The 21406-nt window shown below is 35.4% G+C and overlaps 2 protein-coding genes across 3 annotated transcripts; one reads left to right on the top strand and one right to left on the bottom strand.

Annotated features, from left to right (window-relative positions):
- The first annotated feature begins 691 nt into the window (after positions 1 to 691).
- Positions 692 to 11366, top strand: LOC135210265 (glia maturation factor beta-like). Its single transcript, XM_064243133.1, has 4 exons — positions 692 to 834; positions 1673 to 1763; positions 9164 to 9349; positions 11066 to 11366. The coding sequence occupies exons 1-4, from the start codon at positions 832 to 834 to the stop codon at positions 11203 to 11205; spliced, it is 420 nt and encodes a 139-aa protein (XP_064099203.1). The 5' UTR covers positions 692 to 831; the 3' UTR covers positions 11206 to 11366.
- LOC135210263 (vesicle transport through interaction with t-SNAREs homolog 1A-like) lies at positions 7954 to 19197 on the bottom strand. 2 transcript variants are annotated; one of them, XM_064243132.1, is made up of 6 exons: positions 19017 to 19197; positions 17373 to 17431; positions 17070 to 17208; positions 16608 to 16825; positions 15562 to 15638; positions 7954 to 8017 (listed from the first exon to the last, which is right to left on the bottom strand). In XM_064243132.1, the coding sequence occupies exons 1-6, from the start codon at positions 19114 to 19116 to the stop codon at positions 7969 to 7971; spliced, it is 642 nt and encodes a 213-aa protein (XP_064099202.1). In that variant the 5' UTR covers positions 19117 to 19197; the 3' UTR covers positions 7954 to 7968. The 2 variants fall into 2 exon arrangements, with proteins under 2 accessions (XP_064099202.1, XP_064099201.1); XM_064243131.1 differs by lacking the exon at positions 7954 to 8017 and having other exon boundaries at positions 11357 to 15638; positions 19017 to 19195.
- Between the last annotated feature and the right edge of the window lie 2209 nt (positions 19198 to 21406).

Consider the following 21406-nt stretch of genomic DNA (forward strand, 5'->3'; position numbering starts at 1 on the left):
GACAGACAGACAGACAGACAGACAGACAGACAGACAGACAGACATTACGCCCATTATAGTATGATTGTATGAGAACTAGAAAAATCAAACGCTAGATTACGATTTTTCGACAAGCGAATTCTCTAAACAGCAATGAATATTCATATTTATTTTTCTGAAGTATTATGAAAGGAAAACTCCTTTATCATGGTCCTTGTTATTTATTTGTTTGTTTATTATTTTTGTACAATAGTTCATTCGTTGGGCGCCGGAAGCGGAAGTCTTTTTACTCTTTGTTTATGGGTGTGTAAAAGTGAACACGATGCCAGCAAATAGTTTAGCTGACTCACAGAACAGCAAATAGATCTCTGACTCAATGACCTAGATATAGAATCCGATGACGAACTTGTGTAAAAAATATATATATATATTGTGCAGAATATATTCGCTTCCGAGGGAAGAAGATACATAATTAATTAAAGGTAATACATTAATGAAATAGATTCTATTCTTTTTGGCAATCTCATGTTGTAAATGTGACTGAAACTAATTTGATATGGCTCCTAGCTGAAATAAAGGATATATTATTATTATTATTATTATTATTATTATTATTATTATTATTATTATTATTATTATTATTATTATTATTATTATTATTATTATCATGTAGCATCTCTATGATTGTCCGTCGCCACTATGTTCGCTGAAAATTGAGCGCTGCATGCGACGTTTTGTTGTCAGAATTATCTCATCAGCTGTTGTGTGAGCTCGAGCTGTCAAGTGCCAAAGGAGGAAATACTAGCAATTTGCGAAGGAACCTGTCATTTATCCTGCGAAAGCTGTGTTACAATGGTGAGCGTTGGGAATGTAATGAGTCAAATTGCTGCTTTAATTGGTGTATGACAATTGTATTCACAGACAGGAAGTATATTACATCTTTTGTGCGTGAGATTCGAGGGAGACGCCTCCCTGGGTTATCTGGTCTCGTAGCTCAAGGTTAAGGTGTCCGAATTGGTCATTCATCTTTCGTTAAAAGCACTTCGAAGACATTAAAACAGCATCCTCAACGAACGTTTCATAATCTATCATCAAATAACGGTCCTGTGCCATGAAATTGCTTTGCTCCTCTGTAGGTAGTAGTTCCCCTCCCCCATCTTGACGTCGTATCTACCTACCTAGATATTGCATAATGTCGTATGTGCAACAACAGTTTTGCAATATTACGTTGCTCCATCCATATAAGCTAGGGTTTTTGAGAAAGAAATCATTACACATTTTTCTCATGAAATTATTTTTTTTCTTGGTATGAAGTATTAGGTAGGTCAAATAGGGTGTACTAGCCGTTTTTATATTCTGACTTTTATAATATTAGTGCTACCTATAGTAACTCCTCATTTTTGTTGTTGCGAACCCCAGCTCTCTGTACATTAGATTTAAGGGCAAACAAACCCTTGTTGGGTGGGAAAGCCAAAATGATTGAAGTGCACTAACAGGGATGGTCTACAATGCACAAGCATCACGTACTGTACCTCGTCTCATTTTTAAGAAAACTCATAGTTTTTGTTGTTGAATACATTTTAGTGAATGAAATAGAATGAAAATTTGCTGTTGAAAATTTACACTGTCCTGGTGACTGTGTCTGAAGATTGTGGAATAACTAAAATGATTAGACTATATTATTTTCCATCAGAGCCTGCAGTTATGTACCATCAGTCCAGATCTGAAAGAATTGCTTCGCAAGTTCCGGTTTCGTCGTGCAACAAACAATGCTGCAATAATAAGTAAGATTTATGGTTTTCTTTTGTCTTGCCTTCAGTGTTGCATTTGGTGTTTTTAATGGTATGTTTCCAATTTAGGTCATGTAATGGAATGTGTATTGATTCATGAGTACAGTAGTTGCTTTGTAGATACTGCAGGTGGAATTTTTACAGTAAAAAAGTTATAAGAACCATTCCTGAACTTACAGAAATTTCCATTGTGCCACTTCTTAAGTAATGAAACTTGTAGATCTACCAAACCTGCAAGAAGGGATTAATCTAGGAAGAAGAATTGATGAGAGAATTCTGTAGAGGAGAACATTAAGCCATTTAATTTTATGTTGAAATTACACAAGAATCAATGTTTTGTTGTCATGGAATAGTTATGTCACTGCAGACTGTTTCCCTTTTTGAAGATTTGTTGCATGCTGTTTCACATTATCAGACTGTATTGGCACTTGGGTGTGAATGCACGATCTGCATTCTGCAAAGCAATTGACTTGCTTTACTGTACATGAATTTATTTCTATTGACAATATATGATTAAAGCTTAAATCAGTAGTACTGTAGATAATTTCAGTCAGCATTGAGCATGCCATAGGAATTTGATGCTTGTATGTGTTTGGTAAAAATATGATTACAATTTATGTTGATTACATTAGTTACACAGTTTTCTATGGATACCTGGAAGAAAGCTCAGAAGTGAAAACCATGTATTCTTGCAACTGTTCATTATATGAAACACAACTGGAACTTATAAATACTACATATCACTAGTATACCTGCAGTTCATTCAAATTTCAAGTGAGATGTCATCATGGAAGGTTTTAGGTAACTGGAACAATATTGGTAAGAATTTGCCTAACAGGAGTGAGAAGTGATTACAGTACGTATTAACATTGTTGCTTTGGAATTTGTAGTAGCATTTTTATAACTATTCAAGTCATTGGTGTTTCACATTATGTAGAATTTTTCTTTATTTTAGTGAATTTAATAACTGAGTGTACATTATGTACATATTTTGTGGACATTAGGTTGGTTTGAAATTTCACTGTACGTAATTGGTTTGATTAACATTATTGGTAAATGTTGTACCTGTGTGTTATCTTAATTGACTGCAGGTGACAGAAGTTTGCAGGTATGATTTCATAACTATAAAACTGCAAAAAGTTTGAAATTAGTTGAAGAAAATATGTATATAACCATTTATATGAAGATACTTTTGATTGCCATAATTTCCATGCTTTTATCAGTGTCATTTTTACTGCTAGTTCTTGCCGGATACAGTTTTAACATGTCCACTAAATATACAAACTCTTATTTTACCATAGTTCTGCTACCTGGTATACTACCAGTATTAACCAGGAATAGTATTGATAGGCAAAACAAGTTTTGAACCTTCATATTATTAATCTCCCTCACTCAATATGGCAGACAAAACTGTTTCATATTCAAAATGATTGAACTTTGTTTCATTTTTGGTGTGCTGCACTTCTTAAATTTCACATCTTTTCTTGACAAAGTTATTACGCATGTCTTTTGTATTTAGGATATGCAGTCAGCTCAATTGGAGTTAAACATGAAAAGAGAGAAAAAGGTTTAGAGCTTCTTTGTATAAGCCAGGTTGTTGTCATTTGTAAAATTCTTTGGCTTACATCCCTTGCTGGAAATTGTACGGAGCTTGGAATTTTCTTCTGATTAAGGCCTTTTATTTTATGAAATGCCTAATAATAGTGTGTTTATATTTCATATATACATAAGGCTTTATTTCTTTTGTGTAATGTAAGTCCTAGGCAGATACCTAGTATTCTTTATAATTACCCGGTATTTTAGATGGCATTGCTCACATTGTTTGAATCTCCAGCGCTAGTTGTTCTCTGTAAGAGAGAACATTGGCTATTCAGTGTACTGTATTCCTGGTGTCTAGACGCTCCAATCTTGAAGACACACTAATTTTGAGAGGCATAATTTTGAAAAAATTATATTGAATTCTTTTAATATATTGAAATCAGAGAAGATTATAATGGGCATTTACAGTATTTGCCTGTCTAAAACACACATTTCACCCAGACATTTTCAGAATAAAATAATGTTTAAAACTGGCACTTCAGCTTAACTGACTTCTTTGAAGGTTACAGTTGTTGGAAGGGGATAAGTGACGTGTTCTCAGCCATGTAGATGTATCTTCTATTTTGTTTTGTTTAGATAACCTTAACTTTTTGAGGGTTGTGGAAGCTATAACAAATTCAACACTAGGTACAGGCATAATAATAATAATCAAACACCATATGCACAGCCTGTTAGTGTGCATGTGCGTTTGTCTTCTGATTTTATATAAAGGATATGTACTACCTACCATTTTTTACTGTAATTTGGTATCTCCAACTTTGAAAATCTAATGAACATTTGCCCCTAATCTTTTTGTGCATATGTCAAAAACCCTTTGTAAGCTACTTGATCTGAGGCTACTGTATATCAATGGTTGAAGCATTAAGTGAAGATGAACTAGTACACACACACACACACAGAGAGAGAGAGAGAGAGAGAGAGAGAGAGAGAGAGAGAGAGAGAGAGAGAGAGAGAGAGAGAGAGAGATTCATATGAAAACTCAGTGCAATTTACAAGTAATCATCTTAGAACATATACATTTGAATGTACTAGTAGTAAGTTTCTCTACAGTATTAATGGCATTGCACGTGCTGTGATTAATTGTACTGTATAATGAAAATCATAATATTACCATGTAAATACATACAGTATTCTAAGTTCATATGTCAATTACATGTAAATTGCACTTGTGCGCAGTTGTATGAGATATTGTATGCATTTCTTTCTCTCCTCTTTTATTGAATGTGATTACGTAATTTAAAATAACCCAGAGACAGAGAAAAGCAAGCAAGTGCAAAATTCCTAAATGAGAAAATAAAATCTTTAATGGAGAGAGAGAGAGAGAGAGAGAGAGAGAGAGAGAGAGAGAGAGAGAGAGAGAGAGAGAGAGAGTATATTACTATTAGAATTGTATTTTTAAATACTTTGTACCCTTATTTTGTATTTTAAAATACTAGTATAACATTGTACAGGTATTTGTAAATTTTGTATTTGTAATTTGATTATTCTAAGACCAGTGCCATAGTGTATACTATTCTTTGACCAAAAGAAAGAATTTTGTTTCAGAAATTTCCAGCTGTGAGTACTTTTGCGTCACTTTGCTTGGTTTTGTTGTTGTGGAATTCATTATGAAAAATGGGTGTATTTGATATTTATATTTCTGAGTCTCTCCTGCAATACATTTTATTCACAAGGAATTACATGTTACTCAATATTTTATGCCGTATGACATTCTTTAAACCTTTAATACATCATGCTTCTAAATGTGACCTACCTAATATTTCAATATGAAATTCTTCTTTCTGGAAATAAATCCAAGGTAATTTGTCAGTAAGGTTCAGCAAACCTGCTTCTATCCACCAGTGTAGTGTCACCCACCACAGAGTATGGCTGTATGCTGTAAACAGGGTATACCCCTTATTACCCCATATCATCAGTTAAAGTGAATGTGACCGCTAAGAAAGTTTGCCTCTTAAGTTTTAAGCAGGTATAATGTTCACTTTATGTATTTGTAGAAAATACCAACCTCAGTTGAAGACTGTATTTGATTGCCTTTTAGAAAAAATGTGCTGCAGACTGTCCCTTGTTGACCACAAGGTATCTTTTGTTATCTTGTTTAGCTTGTATCTCTCGTTACTGATTTGTATAATAGGTCAGCCATGGAACAGTCATTGCCTCAAGCTGATCTGTTTCAAACTTATTTTTCAGCCATATTTGGGTTTTGATGTACTAAGTAGAATTATTACCGCCCCTATGGTTGTATCATGATGATGAACATCATAGTTTGTCATATTACCTGTACTAGTACTGAAAAGGAAGTGAGTATGGTACCTTTGTGCCATCTGAGAAGTACAATATGATTTTGAAGCAGTAAAGGTAATGCATCTTCTGCGTGGGATGTTCCGTGTCCCATGAATAAAGTAAGGCCATATCACAGATTTTAGCTTATTTCATAGCCAAGGTAAACTATCAAAATCCAGAATGGTGACCAGGCATACCATGATCAGAGACCGAGGTTAGTATGTATATTTGGAGTTGAATTTTTGGAGAATAGTTGGTTATGAGGATTGTGCAAAAATTTTTGTGAATTAAAAAAAAAATTCTAAAAGGTGGCTTCGTTATAAGCAACAAGTACTGTAATTGGGTTTTGGTAAAATAGGAATGAAACTTTTGGTGAAAAATACCTCACTCTCTCAAATGCAAGGCGGTGATTACAACCAACCAATGCATATGATAATGAAAACAGCCCATGCTTAAATCAACACAGAATGCATCTCATCTTCATTTAGATCAGGTATCCCTGCAATCACCATTGCTCATCCATGGTGCAGGCGTACAATCTGAATGCGGCTTCAGGTTTTGTAAAGACTGCTCCTGCTGTCACTTTGCAGGGTCATATCTCGAGCTGAAGCTTTGTCTCCTCGGTTTTTTGTTGAAGCACAAAGCAAGTGATTCATCTACTATGGTAACATCGTACTATAACCCTCTGCCCTCTTCCATTCAACCTACTCCCTACCAACCAGTTATCTAATTATCTAGTGAGTCTCCCACTCACTTCCAACTATACAGTATCTGATACTTCCCACAATATTACTGAGTATGTTACCTTCTCAGGCATGTACCCCCTCACCATCTTTGTTTGGCAGTTTCTGCCTCCCCATTTCTTCCTTTAGACTTGACAGCTGTCAACCACAATTTGGAGGAGTCTCCATCGATTTTTAAGTGCTTGATGCTTTACTTTCCATGTCTTGTTCAAAGCTGTAGGAGAAATGGTTATTTAAATCTTAAGGAGTTGCTGATTTTTATCACAATTATCAACAAGCTTTTCTTAATGCTTGATTTCTGAAGTTTAAATCAATTTTCTCTCGGGTAAATACATACTTTCCCCATAGATACTGGCTAACATTGGTACCAAAACTTGTACACGTACAACATATATGGACATTGGTTCCTTTCAGTAGTGTTAATGTTAGTTAACACAAAGAAAAGAAACTAATTATTGAAGGGGTGTTATTGGAGTGCTATTAAGGCAAAAGAATTAAGTTGTGTGGTTTTCTTCCTTTTTTTTTCATGAGGCACATTTTTTTTTTTTAGCCTTGTGAAAAGAAAATACCAGTATTTTTATACATAATATTTAACAAATCTTTTGTATTTTATGTTCGGTACATTCTGACAAAATGTTTGATATCTTTGATTTCCTTAGTATTTTGAAGTACTGTAGTACTGTAGGAAAAAAAGCATTGAGTCAGTACTGCAGTATCTTGTGCTAGTTTCATTTGAATTAAACAAACCATAATTAATATGCCATAATATGGATAACTAGAGGTAGGTTTAATAAACAAAATCATAAATATGTGAATGACACAAAGGTTGAAAGGATTTATTGTAACAACAGTTTGAATAAGAATACAGACCACTGTTATGTAGCACATTCATCTGCTTGAGTCTAATTTCGGGCTATACTGGTTAGGAATTTTTGATACTGCATTGGTAAGCTGTGTAAAATATTGCATCATATTCATTAGAGTCCTGCAAATTTGCTGTAGTTGTATTTATGTATAGCTTTAGTAGTTTTCCAAGAACTTATCACCATTACAGTAAAATATTATAATTCTTCAATGCCACATTTGCAGATAGGAAAGTCAAGACAAACACTCAGTGTTGTGTATTTGGTGAAGCAGGCCAGTTTAAGCCTGGTTTGCCATATCTGCATGCATATAGTACATATAGTTTGCTGTTTTCAGTCAAAGGTTTTTAAAGGTGTTGCTCATATTGGCAAACAACAATCCAATGCTAAGCTGATGTGGTTCATTTTAAAGAAAAATTTTGTTTCTCTCAAAGCATGCAGTTAGGAGAATACACAGAGCAGTTTGCCGTACGTAATTTGTTATTGAAAGCTTGCCGTAAAGTGGTTGCATAATATGCTTAGTTCAATACAAAAATATTGTAAGACATACCTGAGCTTTGCACATACACCAGGTACTACTATGTTCTACAAAGTGAAAATTTTTTTTTCTTGTAGAATATCACAAGTCATTCGATGTAGGTGTAGAAGCTTAAGCTTTGCTCTTACAGACTTCAGCCTCAGGAGGGGCTCCCGGAGTCCCCTCCTCATTGCACTTCATGAGCATCTTCCCCTGGCCTGCTGCCTCCTAATCTCCAGTTGTGTCCTACAATGAAGAGAAATTTTAAAAAATGAATTATATAGGTGGAATGGGTGGCTGAGATTGTTGGAGATGAGAGTACTATTTGTTATTAGATCAAATGAAACAGCACATCATTTCAGTCAAGATGGAATGCTGTTAGTTTGCTGGGTAAGTATATGAAAATTTCTAATTTTTATAGTGGATGGTATATGCAAACTATGTAGTTGTTCACTGTACCTCAGCTACATAATCAGAAAGACAGAGTCAAGTAGTTTGAGGTAAATTGCTCTTTTCCTACTATCACTTGAATGTACTTTGATGGCAGAAAGATAAGTTACAAATCTTGTCTTGTATATATTGTTTTGCATCTGTTCTCCTCTGCACTGATTTGGAATTGTGCTATGTGGTTTGAATCTTTATCTTCCTGTACTTGAGTGTGTAAAATGGTTGAACTGTATCTTTTGACATGCTATGCTTCATTTCTTGAATATATGGCTCGTTTTTTTTTTCCCCTCTCTTGATATATAATGCTGGCTTGGAGGATGCCTTGCAACACTGATATCTGTTGGAATTATTTTAAAGAACATTCTGTTGTTTTTCTTATGATAAAATTCAGAATGCTCTCTTAGAAATTAAGTAATAGATTAATGAAATTTAAATATGGATAATTGTAAGGTTTCTATTATTAGTATTATCGCTGGATGTGCGATGCATTAACTTGTGTGTGTCTGGTTATCTCTTTGTTTGAAGGGACAGATTCATTGTAATCCTATTCATTTTATAGTAGGATTATGGTAGCGTACATTACCGTACAATTCAAGGGGTAATTGAATGCTTTTATCAGTGTTGTATTGCTCTTTTTTTCAGTGATGCTGTAGCAATAAGCAGGTGTTCTTGCCATGCAAGCTTTATTGATGAAAACAGAAGAATATAATTCATTTCAAATTAGTATACCAGGATTTTGGAGTTGCTTATTGTGCATTTTATGCCTGTTGCTATTTTGCTTACAGCAGTAAGACTATGTATTTGGGAAATTCATTAGCTGTAAAGTAATCAATTGAGAGAAGTTGCTATTTTACTGGGTTTCTGTAGCATTATTTTATCTCAGGGTGGAAACTGTTATTTGAAACCTGTTCCATTGCATGTCTAATTATGGTCTTGATTTTACAGTGAAAGTAGATCAGCAGTCATCCGAAATCATCTTGGATGAAGAACTAGAAGATATTGAAGATATGGATGACCTGAGGAATTCCATTCCTGATACCCAGCCCCGTTATGTGCTCATTTCATGGAGAATTAACCACAGTGATGGAAGAGTGTCATTCCCCATGGCCTTCATCTTCACCACTCCTAGAGGTCAGCATTATTTCCATGTTACTTTAGTGTGTAATTTTGTATTTCAAAAATAGTTTTGATCTATATAACCCCCCAATTATGGGATGATTAGTTTGGAACTACTAATTCTATAATGATCGTAGAATCAGAATTCACCCGGTAAGTGTTGGTTTTGTTTGTTTGTATGGTGTTTTTAAGTTGCATGGAACCAGTGGTTATTCAGCAACGGGACCAACGGCTTTACGTGACTTCCGAACCACGTCGAGTGTGTGCTATTAACATATGGTGCAAGTAGGTAAATATACTACAGCAGATGACTACATCCAGTAAAGTTGGTTGCTGCATACAGTGTTTAGTAGAAAGATGTATCAGGAGGTATTTTTGATATTTAATTTTGTTGGGAATGTAATTTGAGAACCTGGGAGGGAGAAGCAGTACAGATACTGGATTCCTACCAAAGCAAAGGATTTAAGTGGCTAAAATCAGTGTTTGAATATCCTGGGAATGAGTAGTATTTTGTAACATTTAAGGACACAGTTAATGATGGAGAATAAGATAAAGAAGTAGGAAGTTGTTAAAATGCCATCTGAATTTAATGTAGGCATTTGTTGTGGGTAGGAGATAAAAAATAAGGGAGCAGGTGCAAAAAAATACTGGTCAAAGATTAAATGCTAGAAGAAGTGATAAAAGTGGAGTAAATAAATGGGAAAATAATGGCAAATGATCATAGGATGGAAATCAGAAAAAGAAAAGAAAAATATTTTATTGTGGTTTGTTAAGCATTCAAAAAGATGGATTTGTCTTGTGTGTAACTGGTATTTCCTCCTACGGGAATAAAAACCATCACCTTTTAAATTGGAAAATATCTTTCGCTCAAAGAGCTGACTAGCTGAATAAAAGTAGCTTCAGGATAGCCATATAGTGGCTCTGATGTGTAAGGGGTTGGACAACATAGGTTCCTCACAGATGCCCATGCACTATATCTTTCGACCCTTTCGTGTGAGGTTGTGCTCTGTCACTTTCCCTCTTCCCATGGATGAATGTAGCTAAGTTTAACTTTGTTTTTTTTTTTTGTCGTCTTTGGTTGCTGTGCTTTTAATCTTATGGAAAAGAAATAAGAGCTTGGCAGATTAAGGGTCTTGAGGAGTCGTTTGGCCGCTTAATGTCCCCTGTACCTGCAGACCTGCATTAAGTTTTGTTCTCATTGTTGAGGTAAGGCTCGTGTCCATTCTTCGCAGTGTGAGGAATGTGTTCGTAGGGCTTTTCCTCAGTGGGAAAGGAACGACGAGAAGCATTCACCATCATTATCAGGGGCTTTTACTCTACTGGTAATGCCATGATAATATAAAAACTTTAAAACCAAATCAGTATATGACAGGATATGTGAAACAGTGGATATGATAGTAACAAAACTGATCAAGCCCACTTTTGGATTACTGAACTAATCATATCAAAAGAAATGACATATGCAAGTAATTCTGACTTGTCTTAGAATTGGTCACTATGGAGGTTTTGTCATTATGTATACCTATATAAAAGGTATACATAATTGTTGAATTATAAAAACAAAATGTTAAAAGAAAAATCATAAGTAATTTTTTATATGATATTGTATACAATATAGCCAACTTAAGATTAACTTTCAATAAGTGTTCTTTTATTATCATTTAATAAATGATTAATACGTGTTTAAAACTGCATGTATTTTTTATTAATCTGATATTTTCCTTTCTTCAGATTGCCAGCCACAGCTCCAGATGATGTATGCTGGAAGTTACAACTACATGATAAAGGAATGTGACCTTACCAAAGTCTTCCAGGTGCGAGACATTGAGGAACTTGATGAGGACTGGATTCAGAGTAATCTTAATAAGTAAAGATACATAGGTTAATTGCACAAATATACATTTATATAAGTTTCTATATACAGTATATTCTTTTTCACATTATGCTTTTTAATGTAATCATAAAAAATATGAAAAAATAATGGAAGAATTTATTATAAAAGGATATAATAAAATTGTTACATTATAAGAAATTGTTTTTCTGCAGCAGCATAAAAGTTAGTCACAGATCAATAGAAAATACAGTATGTACGTATATACAAACAGTTTCACAGATTTTTCATATTACAATAACAATAAATATAAGGTCTACAATGTAATAAACTTTTGAAAGGCTTACAGAATTCAGAAGATACTTCAGACCAAGAAATAGAAGAAATGCATTTCTGATCAAAATGTGGTGCAAGAAAAGCAAATTAGTAAAGGGAAAGCTCTCAAGAGTAAGGCATATCCTGGTTTTAACAGAAACGAAGCCATAAGTAGTCCTTGACCCTACAAGGAAGAAATCCTAAGGGGAATGCTGTAATTTCAAGATAATTTACATTTGTTTGAGACTTACAAACCTTTAGTCTTATATGGTCCAGTCACTGAAGCTTGGTACCAAGGTAATGGTGTCAAGTAAGTAAAAGTGGCTCTCCATCTTTGCCTGTAGCAGTTCCACTGGCATGGGAACTTGAGGCCTCATGGAAGCTGCCATGGGTCAAGAAGGACCCCCGACTAAAGCAGAGGGAAAAGATACATTAGCCCAACCTGCACCTGCTTGGCAGACTGTGATCATGTTTGTGATGGCCTGGAGACCAGTTGTGAGCTTGTGTCTGGGCATACTAAGTCTAAGTCATCTTCAAGGAATCTGGATGGTGGATAGTTTGGGGAAGCGCAGACTCTTCCTTTCACACTTCCAGAAAGGCATGTGCATGGGATGAGTTAGGGTTGGTCCTACCATCCCTATAAAAAAAATCATGCAAATGTGCACTAGGAGGTTTATGCACCAGTTTTGGAAGCAAGCAAATTAGTGACTTGATCCACCTACTGGACCCATGATCAGCTGTTTCCATGACCAGCTACAGGGATCACTGTCACTCCAAAGAAAAGCAACATCCATTTACAGACAGGTCAACCTTCTTGCAGACTGCTACCTTCCCAGCCTTCTCTCTGTGCTTTTGCTAATCTAGAGATGGGGAAGGTAAAGAAAAAAAGGGAAGGGGAGGGGGGGGGGGGGGGGGGCACAAAGTGTACCAATGCTCCTTCAACCTCTTGCAACCAAGGCTGCAGTACAAAGCCAGAATGCATTAACAATAAAATCCTTGTTTTGAGCAAATTGAAGTTGAAATTGCATTAACAACCAAAATCATTATTTAGAGAATTATTATTATTATTATTATTAATAGGGGTTAGTTTTTCCAGACCTCTGAGTCTCAAGTAGACTCTTCTCGGGTTGGTAGTTATTATTTAGAGAAAACTGAAATTAAATGCTATTTTATCTGCACCATAATGGCAGCAAGGCCTTTACCAGATTCTTCTGACAAATCCCTAGCTCTTGGTCTCTCGAGCAGATCATCCTAGCCAATCGCGCACTTATCCGTGCGAGTCTTGGCACTTCCTACTCTTATAGAATGTTAAGTGTATCCACATAACCCTCTAGCCTTACAATTCTTTGAACCTGTAACTGAAAAACATTTTCTAGCCAATGACACGAACTAGTTAGTTGTACTGCTGAGCTACAATTAGAAAATGGATGAACCCATCTTATACTGCCCTAGGGTTTGCACATGGATACACAAGCGGCCTTAAAGAATCATCAGTCCGTTGAGATCAGACCCAGCACAGCCACTAGGAGCAAAGCCTAACAGAATTTCACCTCATTAAACCATGTCACTCATTAGAATTCTTATGTGATGCAGCTTGCTGTCCCCCGTCACCTTCCTCCAAGACCTAAGAGCACTCAAAACCTTTTTCAAGTCCTTACCAAGTTTAAAAAAAAAAAAAATTATTTCTGAAAGTAAATAAATACGTACTACAATGCATTTTATGAAATTCAAGGAAGCTAAAATTATATAAAAATAAAAAAAACTACAGAAAAAAAATGCTCAAGAGTTATGAGTTAAAAATTCACTTAATCAGACCAATAACTTAAAAATTTTGACTCACAGAGCATTTCTAATTTCCATGAAAATCACGAAAACAGATGAACACACTTTGATGATGAAAATAAATATCTACTTCCAGCACCTGAAATGGTTACAAAGCCAGAAAAGAAATCAAAGCAGTATTCTCGGATGACCATTATAAGTAAGACAACAACTAAGGTGAATGTTCTCCTTTGACATCATTAATAAGCCTATAAAGTACAGTAGAAGAAAAAAAGGTGTGATTACACTCGCTCGACTATTAATACAAGCACTACTGTGGGAGGGAAAATTTTGTAATAAAATCCAGCCATGAAAATTAATGTTGCAGATCAAAATTATTTGTCACATCTGATATGAATACATATACTGACATCATTTTTTTCAACACAGACCAGTGGACCTCAAAAAAGATTACTTCTTCCTCTAGAAACTACTGATAATATATTTTGTACATTAATAGTAGAATATATAAGCTTGATGACATTACTTTTATTTAAAAAATACTCATAGTAGCATGAGTCTTAAAATGGAGAGACAATTCCACAGTTACCTATGTATATATATTTAAAGATAAATATGTACAGGTTCCCAAAAGCAATCTGTACAGATTTATCTTTAGATATATGTATATGTACATATACATAACTGTGGTTTTGTTTCTCAATTACTTTTATTAATAGTACTGTATTATAAAAATATCCTTTATACACATTGGATGGGATATGACAACTAGGAATCAGACTTAAAGCTAATACTGTTATGTAGGAAGCATAAGCAAATGGATAATTTGCAGTTGATAATGTATCAAAATAGCTTGCACTTTCATGGAAGAAGAGAGATGATAAAATGACAAACCTATACATACACGATGACGTTAGACCTGAGTCCTCAACTTCCATGAAAGTTTGTATCTCACGTGGAGGCAATAGTACAGTAGTATTTCAGAATTAAATTCACGAAGAACAGAAACCTTGGGAATTCTGAACATCAGACTTTATGCAATGAAAACAATAATAATCAATAACAAAGTATCTAACAAATATAACCATCCTTCAAGTTTCAAAACTATGCCAAATAAAAGTTATACAAGTGGACCCTTGCTTTATCCAATATAAATATTGGGTCTTCAGTTACCTGGCACTATAAACTGAACATAACAGCATATCTGCATTGATTTCAGAAGTTTGAAATGCATATTTTTAATCTGAAAGTTTAAAAGTGAAAGATTACCAACCTGATGTTAATACGCACTATGCAGCGATTAGTATAGAAAAATAAACAATACAGAGCACCTGGCTTAATAAAAACTAAGGCTATTTTAATGAAAAGTAAATGGTGTGGAATAATTCCAATGTGGTACTAGGGAGGAGAAATCATTGAAAATTGCCTAAAATAACTTTACATAAACTATAATTTATATGACTAAGCAAGACTTTACTACAAAATCTGAAACTCAAGATTTATGTAACATTCAAGTATATTAATAAGTTATATTATAAATACATATATAAGTATATAACCTCACACCAAAGTTTGACTATATGTTTGTGTATGTGTGTGCCAATTGACAAAGAAAAAAGAAGGACAGGAGAAACTGTTGGCAGTCCCGGTTTACAGCAAAGGTTCTATCCCTGGCAGTGCGCTAGAAACTGTTGGGAGTCCCCGGTTTACAGCAGAGGTTCCATCCCTGGCAGTGTGCTATAAGCCAAAAATCGCTGTAACCCAAAACATCATAATTATAATGGGAATAAACAGCATTTACACCACCATATGGCACTGTAAATCCGGGTTACAGTGCTGTAAAGCTGGTAACGGCAGCATAAATCCACTGACAAGGGTGAACAATCAGCGCCCTAAGTCCGGAAAGACATAACCTGAACCCAGTGTAACCCAGGGACTACCTGTACTATAAAGTATACTATAACATTCAAGATCCACTTCTGGTACGTAGCATTTTCTTTAGATGGATCTTGCAAATAACAATTTAAAACATTTATACCAAAGAATGCATTCAAAAAGAGGTCAAGACCTGAAAAATTGTAGCAAAAGCAGCATGGTAATGAGCAGGATAAAATCATGCTACACGTACAAAAGCAAATCTATGGGCCACTACACATCCATCATATTTAATTATGTACTGTACATCACTGTAATTTCAATAAAATACTTTTATATACAAAATTAATTCCTTGTCATAGAAACATATATGGCTATAACTATAACAATGGCAACGATAACAACAACAGCATAAACTATAAACCTATTTTGTAGAACTCTTCTAAGCATTGTGTTCAAGATGCGTGAACTCTGGTCAAGATCAGTGTCAGTTTCTCGCAACTGAAAAGAAACAAATAGTAAATTGATATCAGTAATACAGACTGCTTAACACAACCTGAAAATTTTGGAGTTTACAAATGACTGCTATGGTGCTTAGGGCAGAACTCAAGCTTCAATGATGGTAGGCTACTAGACAGAACATCCATTCCCAACCACACAGCTGCAATACATATCCCATTTAATCTAAACAATAAAAGACAAGCACAACTGTCACTACTATTTTCTTTATATACTGGAAGAGTCGATTTATTTCTCGTATTATTAGTGTTATTTTGTGTTAATTACATACGTAACTGCATAAAAATTCTCGACTTTCACAAGGCTGACAAAAAAAATTTTGTTCTTGAAAATATTCAAATTATACTTAAAATTACCACTTACACATTTCATAAATAGGTAAGCTGAAAGTAAAGTTTATAACATCAATTCTATAACTGATTTGTATAAAAAAATTTGATAATCCCTGAAATATGTGATAATTGTTGTGATGAAGGTCTTCTGTACATACAGGGACTGGGTCATGTGAGCAAATCATCTAGTACCATTAGATCAAACAAGTGTGACCAATTCAAGACGATAAAATTACTTTGATGCTTTGCTCTTTTTGGTTCCACAAAGTCTGCCATTTAATAAAAATAATATGTTTTAAATAGGTTAAATGACACCTCCCTTGTTACCTAATTTTCTTGCTGTTTGTAGGAGAGATTAAGAAGACTAGGATAATCAGGTCTATTTAAAATAAACTGCCAATGACACCCAATTCCAGCAACCTTGATGATACAATCCATTTCAAAAGCTCTAACACACTTGCTAACATAAAATATGTTTCCTCTAAAATCAGAATGGTGATTGAGTCTGGTGACTCTTGTAAAAGTCACATTAATATTACAGTAATTATAAACAATCCATAACATTACTGCAAGTTACACAGATCTGATAATATTAGAAACAGAAAAACTATTAACTTACTCTTTCTCTGGCTCTGTTGATTGTTTGTCTTTGACTATTTAAATCATTCAGTATTTGTGCCCCTATTTGTTCTGTCTCCAGAGCTACTTTCTGTCCGTGTGTAAGGCGGCCTGATGTACGTTCAAGAGTCACTGTGTTGTCCAAAAGAGATTGCCGTTGTTCTTCTCCAGTACTAAGGCCAGCCAAACCACCTTCCATTAGTTCAGCTCTTATACTGTCTGTCACAAAAAAATAAGTAAGACTATTACTGATATGAACAAGTTCTGTACAACAATATTTTATGGAATTCAAGTGCTAAAATATGAAAGTAAAGATGACAGTAACTCGCACAATTATCACTCATAATACCAATCCAGAACAATAAAATATATCAAGGGACTAAAATAAATCTAAAATCATTCTAACATGTAAAAGCCAATACGTACTGAATGTTCTATAATTGTAAATTCACAGCAGTCTTACCTTCACTAACACGGGACTTGGAGCGATTGTATTCTGCTTCCAGTCGCTGCAATTCAACATGGTAGCTTTTTATACGAGAGGAATATTTTTCTCTTTTCTGAGGTTGCATGTCCCGCACTTCTAAATCCATTCTTTCTAGCTGAAAATAACATTAGCTGTATATAAGATTAACATACTTATAAATTCCATTCAGTTTCTTCACTCACTTTAAATTACTGTAAAATCATACACATTTGTCAAGAACTACAAATGCACAGTGTCAGAATTTAAGGACAATGAAATTTCCTGTTTAAGCTGTCTTACCAGTTCTTTGGCTTCTTCTTTAAGTTTCTCCACATCTTCAATAAGCGATCTTTTGTCAGCTGGAAGAAACATAAAATGTATAGTGTAATAACAATAACTTACTGTGAAAATCTTACTTAAAATCCTAAGTTAAAAGACCAAATGTTATACAGCTGCAATGTCCTAAAGAGCCAGGGAATAATATAGTAACAAAACAGATGGCACAAAACTTTACACACAAAAGAATGAAGCCTCAAAAATTGAGAAAAAAAGAAAATTTATATTGTAGTATCTCAACTTAATACTTTGTGGGTCTGGCCTTCTGGTAGTAACAAAGTCTGTTAAGCAGCAAAGACTGTATCACACCCTGCACTTGAATATTTAATTAAAGAGATTTATCTAAAAATTTATCACATCTAAAATGGAAGCATAAAAAAATCATTATAATAATGCAGCTAATAAGTACAGAAGTTCATTAAGTAGAGGTGTTAATGAATAATGGTCTTGATAGGAAAGTATTTCCTATATAACCTTACAAAATGCAAAAACAAGCCATCATTCCAGTTTTTACTGCAGGTTTTCCATTAAAAGAGTTAACTGTGTAAAGGACTCTTACATTTCTGCCCGAGTTCCCATCTGGTCAAGGTCTTCATCTATGCCCTTCATCATGATTTTCTGGGTTTCCCTACTGGTCTTTAGTCCTATTTTTTTCTTAATAATCTAAAACTTTTCTGACTAACAGCATTCAGATCAGAAGTCAAGCATTGAAAAACCTTCCCTAAAGGGGAACTGTCACACGCATGTCCCACATAGGGTAAATGATCGAATGGCCTCCTGGCGACCACCCGGTAGCATAACCACCTTCCCGAAAAATAACTTTAACACTTAGTTCGAGAGGGAAGTAGAGGTCCCGAGGTGTTGCTTCCACGGGCACTGGCTTGTGACTGATGTCTATCCTGGGTTACAGGTAGTGTTAAAGTAATTTTTTGGGAAGGTGGTCGCGCTAGTGTCCAGGTGGTCGCCAGGAGGCCATTCAATCATTTACCCTAGGTGGCGAGCCACACACACACCCGCCCGAGGTGGAAGGACCAAGAGTGAGCTGGTCCCATCAAAACTTGCAGGTCCCAAGAGGGGCTTTTTCCAAATGAGCAAGAAGTGCTCAGCCTGAGGGAGAAGGCTGCACTGAGCAAGAAGGCAGCGCTGACTCGCTCCAGTGTACCTGCAAAGGGGGGATGTGGGGGGAGGGGATTACAGTTTATGAATCTCACATTCAGAGATGGGCTGCATGTTCTCCCAGTATACGACTCTTTTTTAAGAGGCACGGGGAAAGAATTAACTCCAGCATCCACAAAAACCATATTAGGTAATTAGAATCTGGTTATTACATTAATTGGAGCAAGGCGAACTTAGTAGGTGGTAGTTACGGTATGGTACAGCCCAAGTTTCTATTCATTCCCCCTTAGCCCACAAAATCCCGTATTTTCTCATGAAAAACCCTCATAAATATCTGAAATATGGTATTGCGAAGGTGTTAGTGGAATTGAAATAGCATTTCCAAAAGAAACGAATATCAAGTCTGTCAAAATCACAACATAACTTCGCCATCAGAATGAACGGGGACAGAGTATTCCTTTTTTCTTCATTGTGCTAATTCCCTTCGCTTACCTCCTTCTCTCGAAGTTAACAGGCATGTCTTCGCGGTGATTTCTGCGGTGACCGTGGCAAACTGCTGCTCGAATTCCTCTAAAAGGGCTATGCTATCCATGGTGATACGACCAAGGTCTTTGACAGTTGACAGCTCCGTCCGTAGCCTATGTTGTTGTCATCAGCAACTTCTTCCTTTTTGAAACGTAGACTTCAGGGCTCGGCTCCCTTCTGACGTCAGAGGTGCTTAGTTGAATGATTTGTCCCTCTAGGTTTAGTTTTTAGTTATTTTATTATACTTAAACCATTCTCCACTGTTTGATGCACATATTTTCTTCTCTACCCACTCACAGTTTGCTTTAAGTAGCGATTGGGCGTGCTTATGCCCTGTGCTATTACAAACCGAGCTTGCCACATCTATATATAGTTCTCTTTTCCTTGAAATTGGCAGTGTTGTAAATGGAAACACAAAGCAGTATGAAATACATTTTGAAAATAAAATTCCAGTATTTTTGTCCTTCCTGCCAATCCCATAGAGAAAAAAATAAGGATCGAATAGGCTGTGAATGTGATGGATGGTATCCTAAAAGAAACAAGAAATTGAAGTGGCTTTGCCCAAGTTTGTTTTCTCACAGCCAGTTCTATTTATTATCGAATCAATGTAGTGAAATGCAAAACCAACTACTTACGATGAAGGGTGAAACCGAGATGCTAGATAGAGAGATTGTTGAGCTGGATACTCTGTTTGAAACTTTGCTGAAAGAGATGGTAAGATTACTGAGCGGGATGAAAAAAATTGCTGAACTCTCACAGAATTTATGCGGAAAGAAACAAATAAAATGACAAGGTGAATTTTCCTCGAGTCTTTGACTTAAAGAATGATAATTTCGAAAAGACAGAATTGAAAGAAAGTTAATGGTAATGTTGTCGTCAATTTTGCTGATGCAGGCAGCAGAGAGAATGCAGCGACCAAGACACGCAGCCTAACATGGTAGAAGGTACCGAAACAAAAAAGATTGAAACTGAAGCTAATAATAATGATTTGTCAACTTTATGGTGATGAGGATGGTGTAACTGTTGCATTACTTGACAACACTGTAATTCTATAGTCATTCTCCGATGTAAAGAAGATAAGTTTAGTAGTTGAGAATAAATCTGCTCTAGGAGGAACTGCTCACGTCAATCTAAAATTGTGATATAGCTGTTACGATGAACATAACACGCATCATGTGCTATCCTATTGTTTGCTGTCAGAGACATGGACATCTGGGGAAGGAATAACTGTTTAAAATTATGACAGAGTCTTAGGTAGCTGTGTTGGCAATTATGAAACAAAAGGATGCAGCTAGAAGGAAGTAAAGCTTATAAACTGCAAGAAGCAGAAAAGTCAAGATACCCAACCCTAGGGTGAAACAGAAACTGCAAAGCATTGGATGCGGAAGTAAGGAGAACAGTATCAAATATTGATCATGAGTATAAATATTAACTTCTTGTAATGCTGTTTTGTGAATAATCAGTCAGTGGACAATACAGCAGCAAAGAACAAACGAGGAGATTAATGAGAAATAGTTTGACATGTTAGGAGGTTGCTCAGACATGTCTGACTGACTTGACACCAATAAGACAGCCGAAATTACTCTTCTTCTTGTACTTTCTTTTAAAGTAAGAGTCAAAGAGTGGGTAGATAGTGGAGGGGGGATGGGTACTTGGTCTTTTTGTTCTTAACCGACTTTCTAATTCTAGAATAACGAAGTAAGCTCGGGTACAAGTTTTGAATATATTAAGATAAACTTCGAATACTTAGACCAGAAAATCTCATATACTTTTGTCTATAGGCCTTACAATATAATTTCAGGTGTTCCTCAGGGTAGATTTCGTAGACCATTACAATTAATGAGCTATACTAGTGACATGAAGAAAAGTCTGGACAACAAATTGATTTTATACATCAATGATGCTGTTCTGGCTGCTCTTCCTTCTCTGCGCCTTAGGGCTGTGATTGCAGGATCCTTGAATTGAGATCTAGAAACGTATTCTAGAACGTATTTTAAGTGTAACTTTTGATAAGTCATTGACTTTTAAGAGGAAAATACGTAATATTGCTTTCTCTGCTTCTTGAACAGTCGGCATCTCGTGGAAATCTTTTCGAATGTTACGTGATGAAGTTATGATATCTAAGTGTTTTAACAGTTTTCTTCTTCTTCCACGTTTGGAGTACTGTTCAATGATCTGAAATTCTTGGGGAGATCTGTGTCACTAGTCAAGTTTATTTTTCCAACTGTTGACGGTGACTTGTGGCATTGATGTAAAGTGAGTTTTTCATGTTTGTTGCATGAAATGTACTAAAACGACCATCATCCTCTGCACTATTACTACTATGCTTAACCCAACAGTTTTTTGCTGGCAATACT

Source organism: Macrobrachium nipponense, chromosome 39, assembly GCF_015104395.2.
Source record: "Macrobrachium nipponense isolate FS-2020 chromosome 39, ASM1510439v2, whole genome shotgun sequence".
Taxonomy (NCBI): domain Eukaryota; kingdom Metazoa; phylum Arthropoda; class Malacostraca; order Decapoda; family Palaemonidae; genus Macrobrachium; species Macrobrachium nipponense.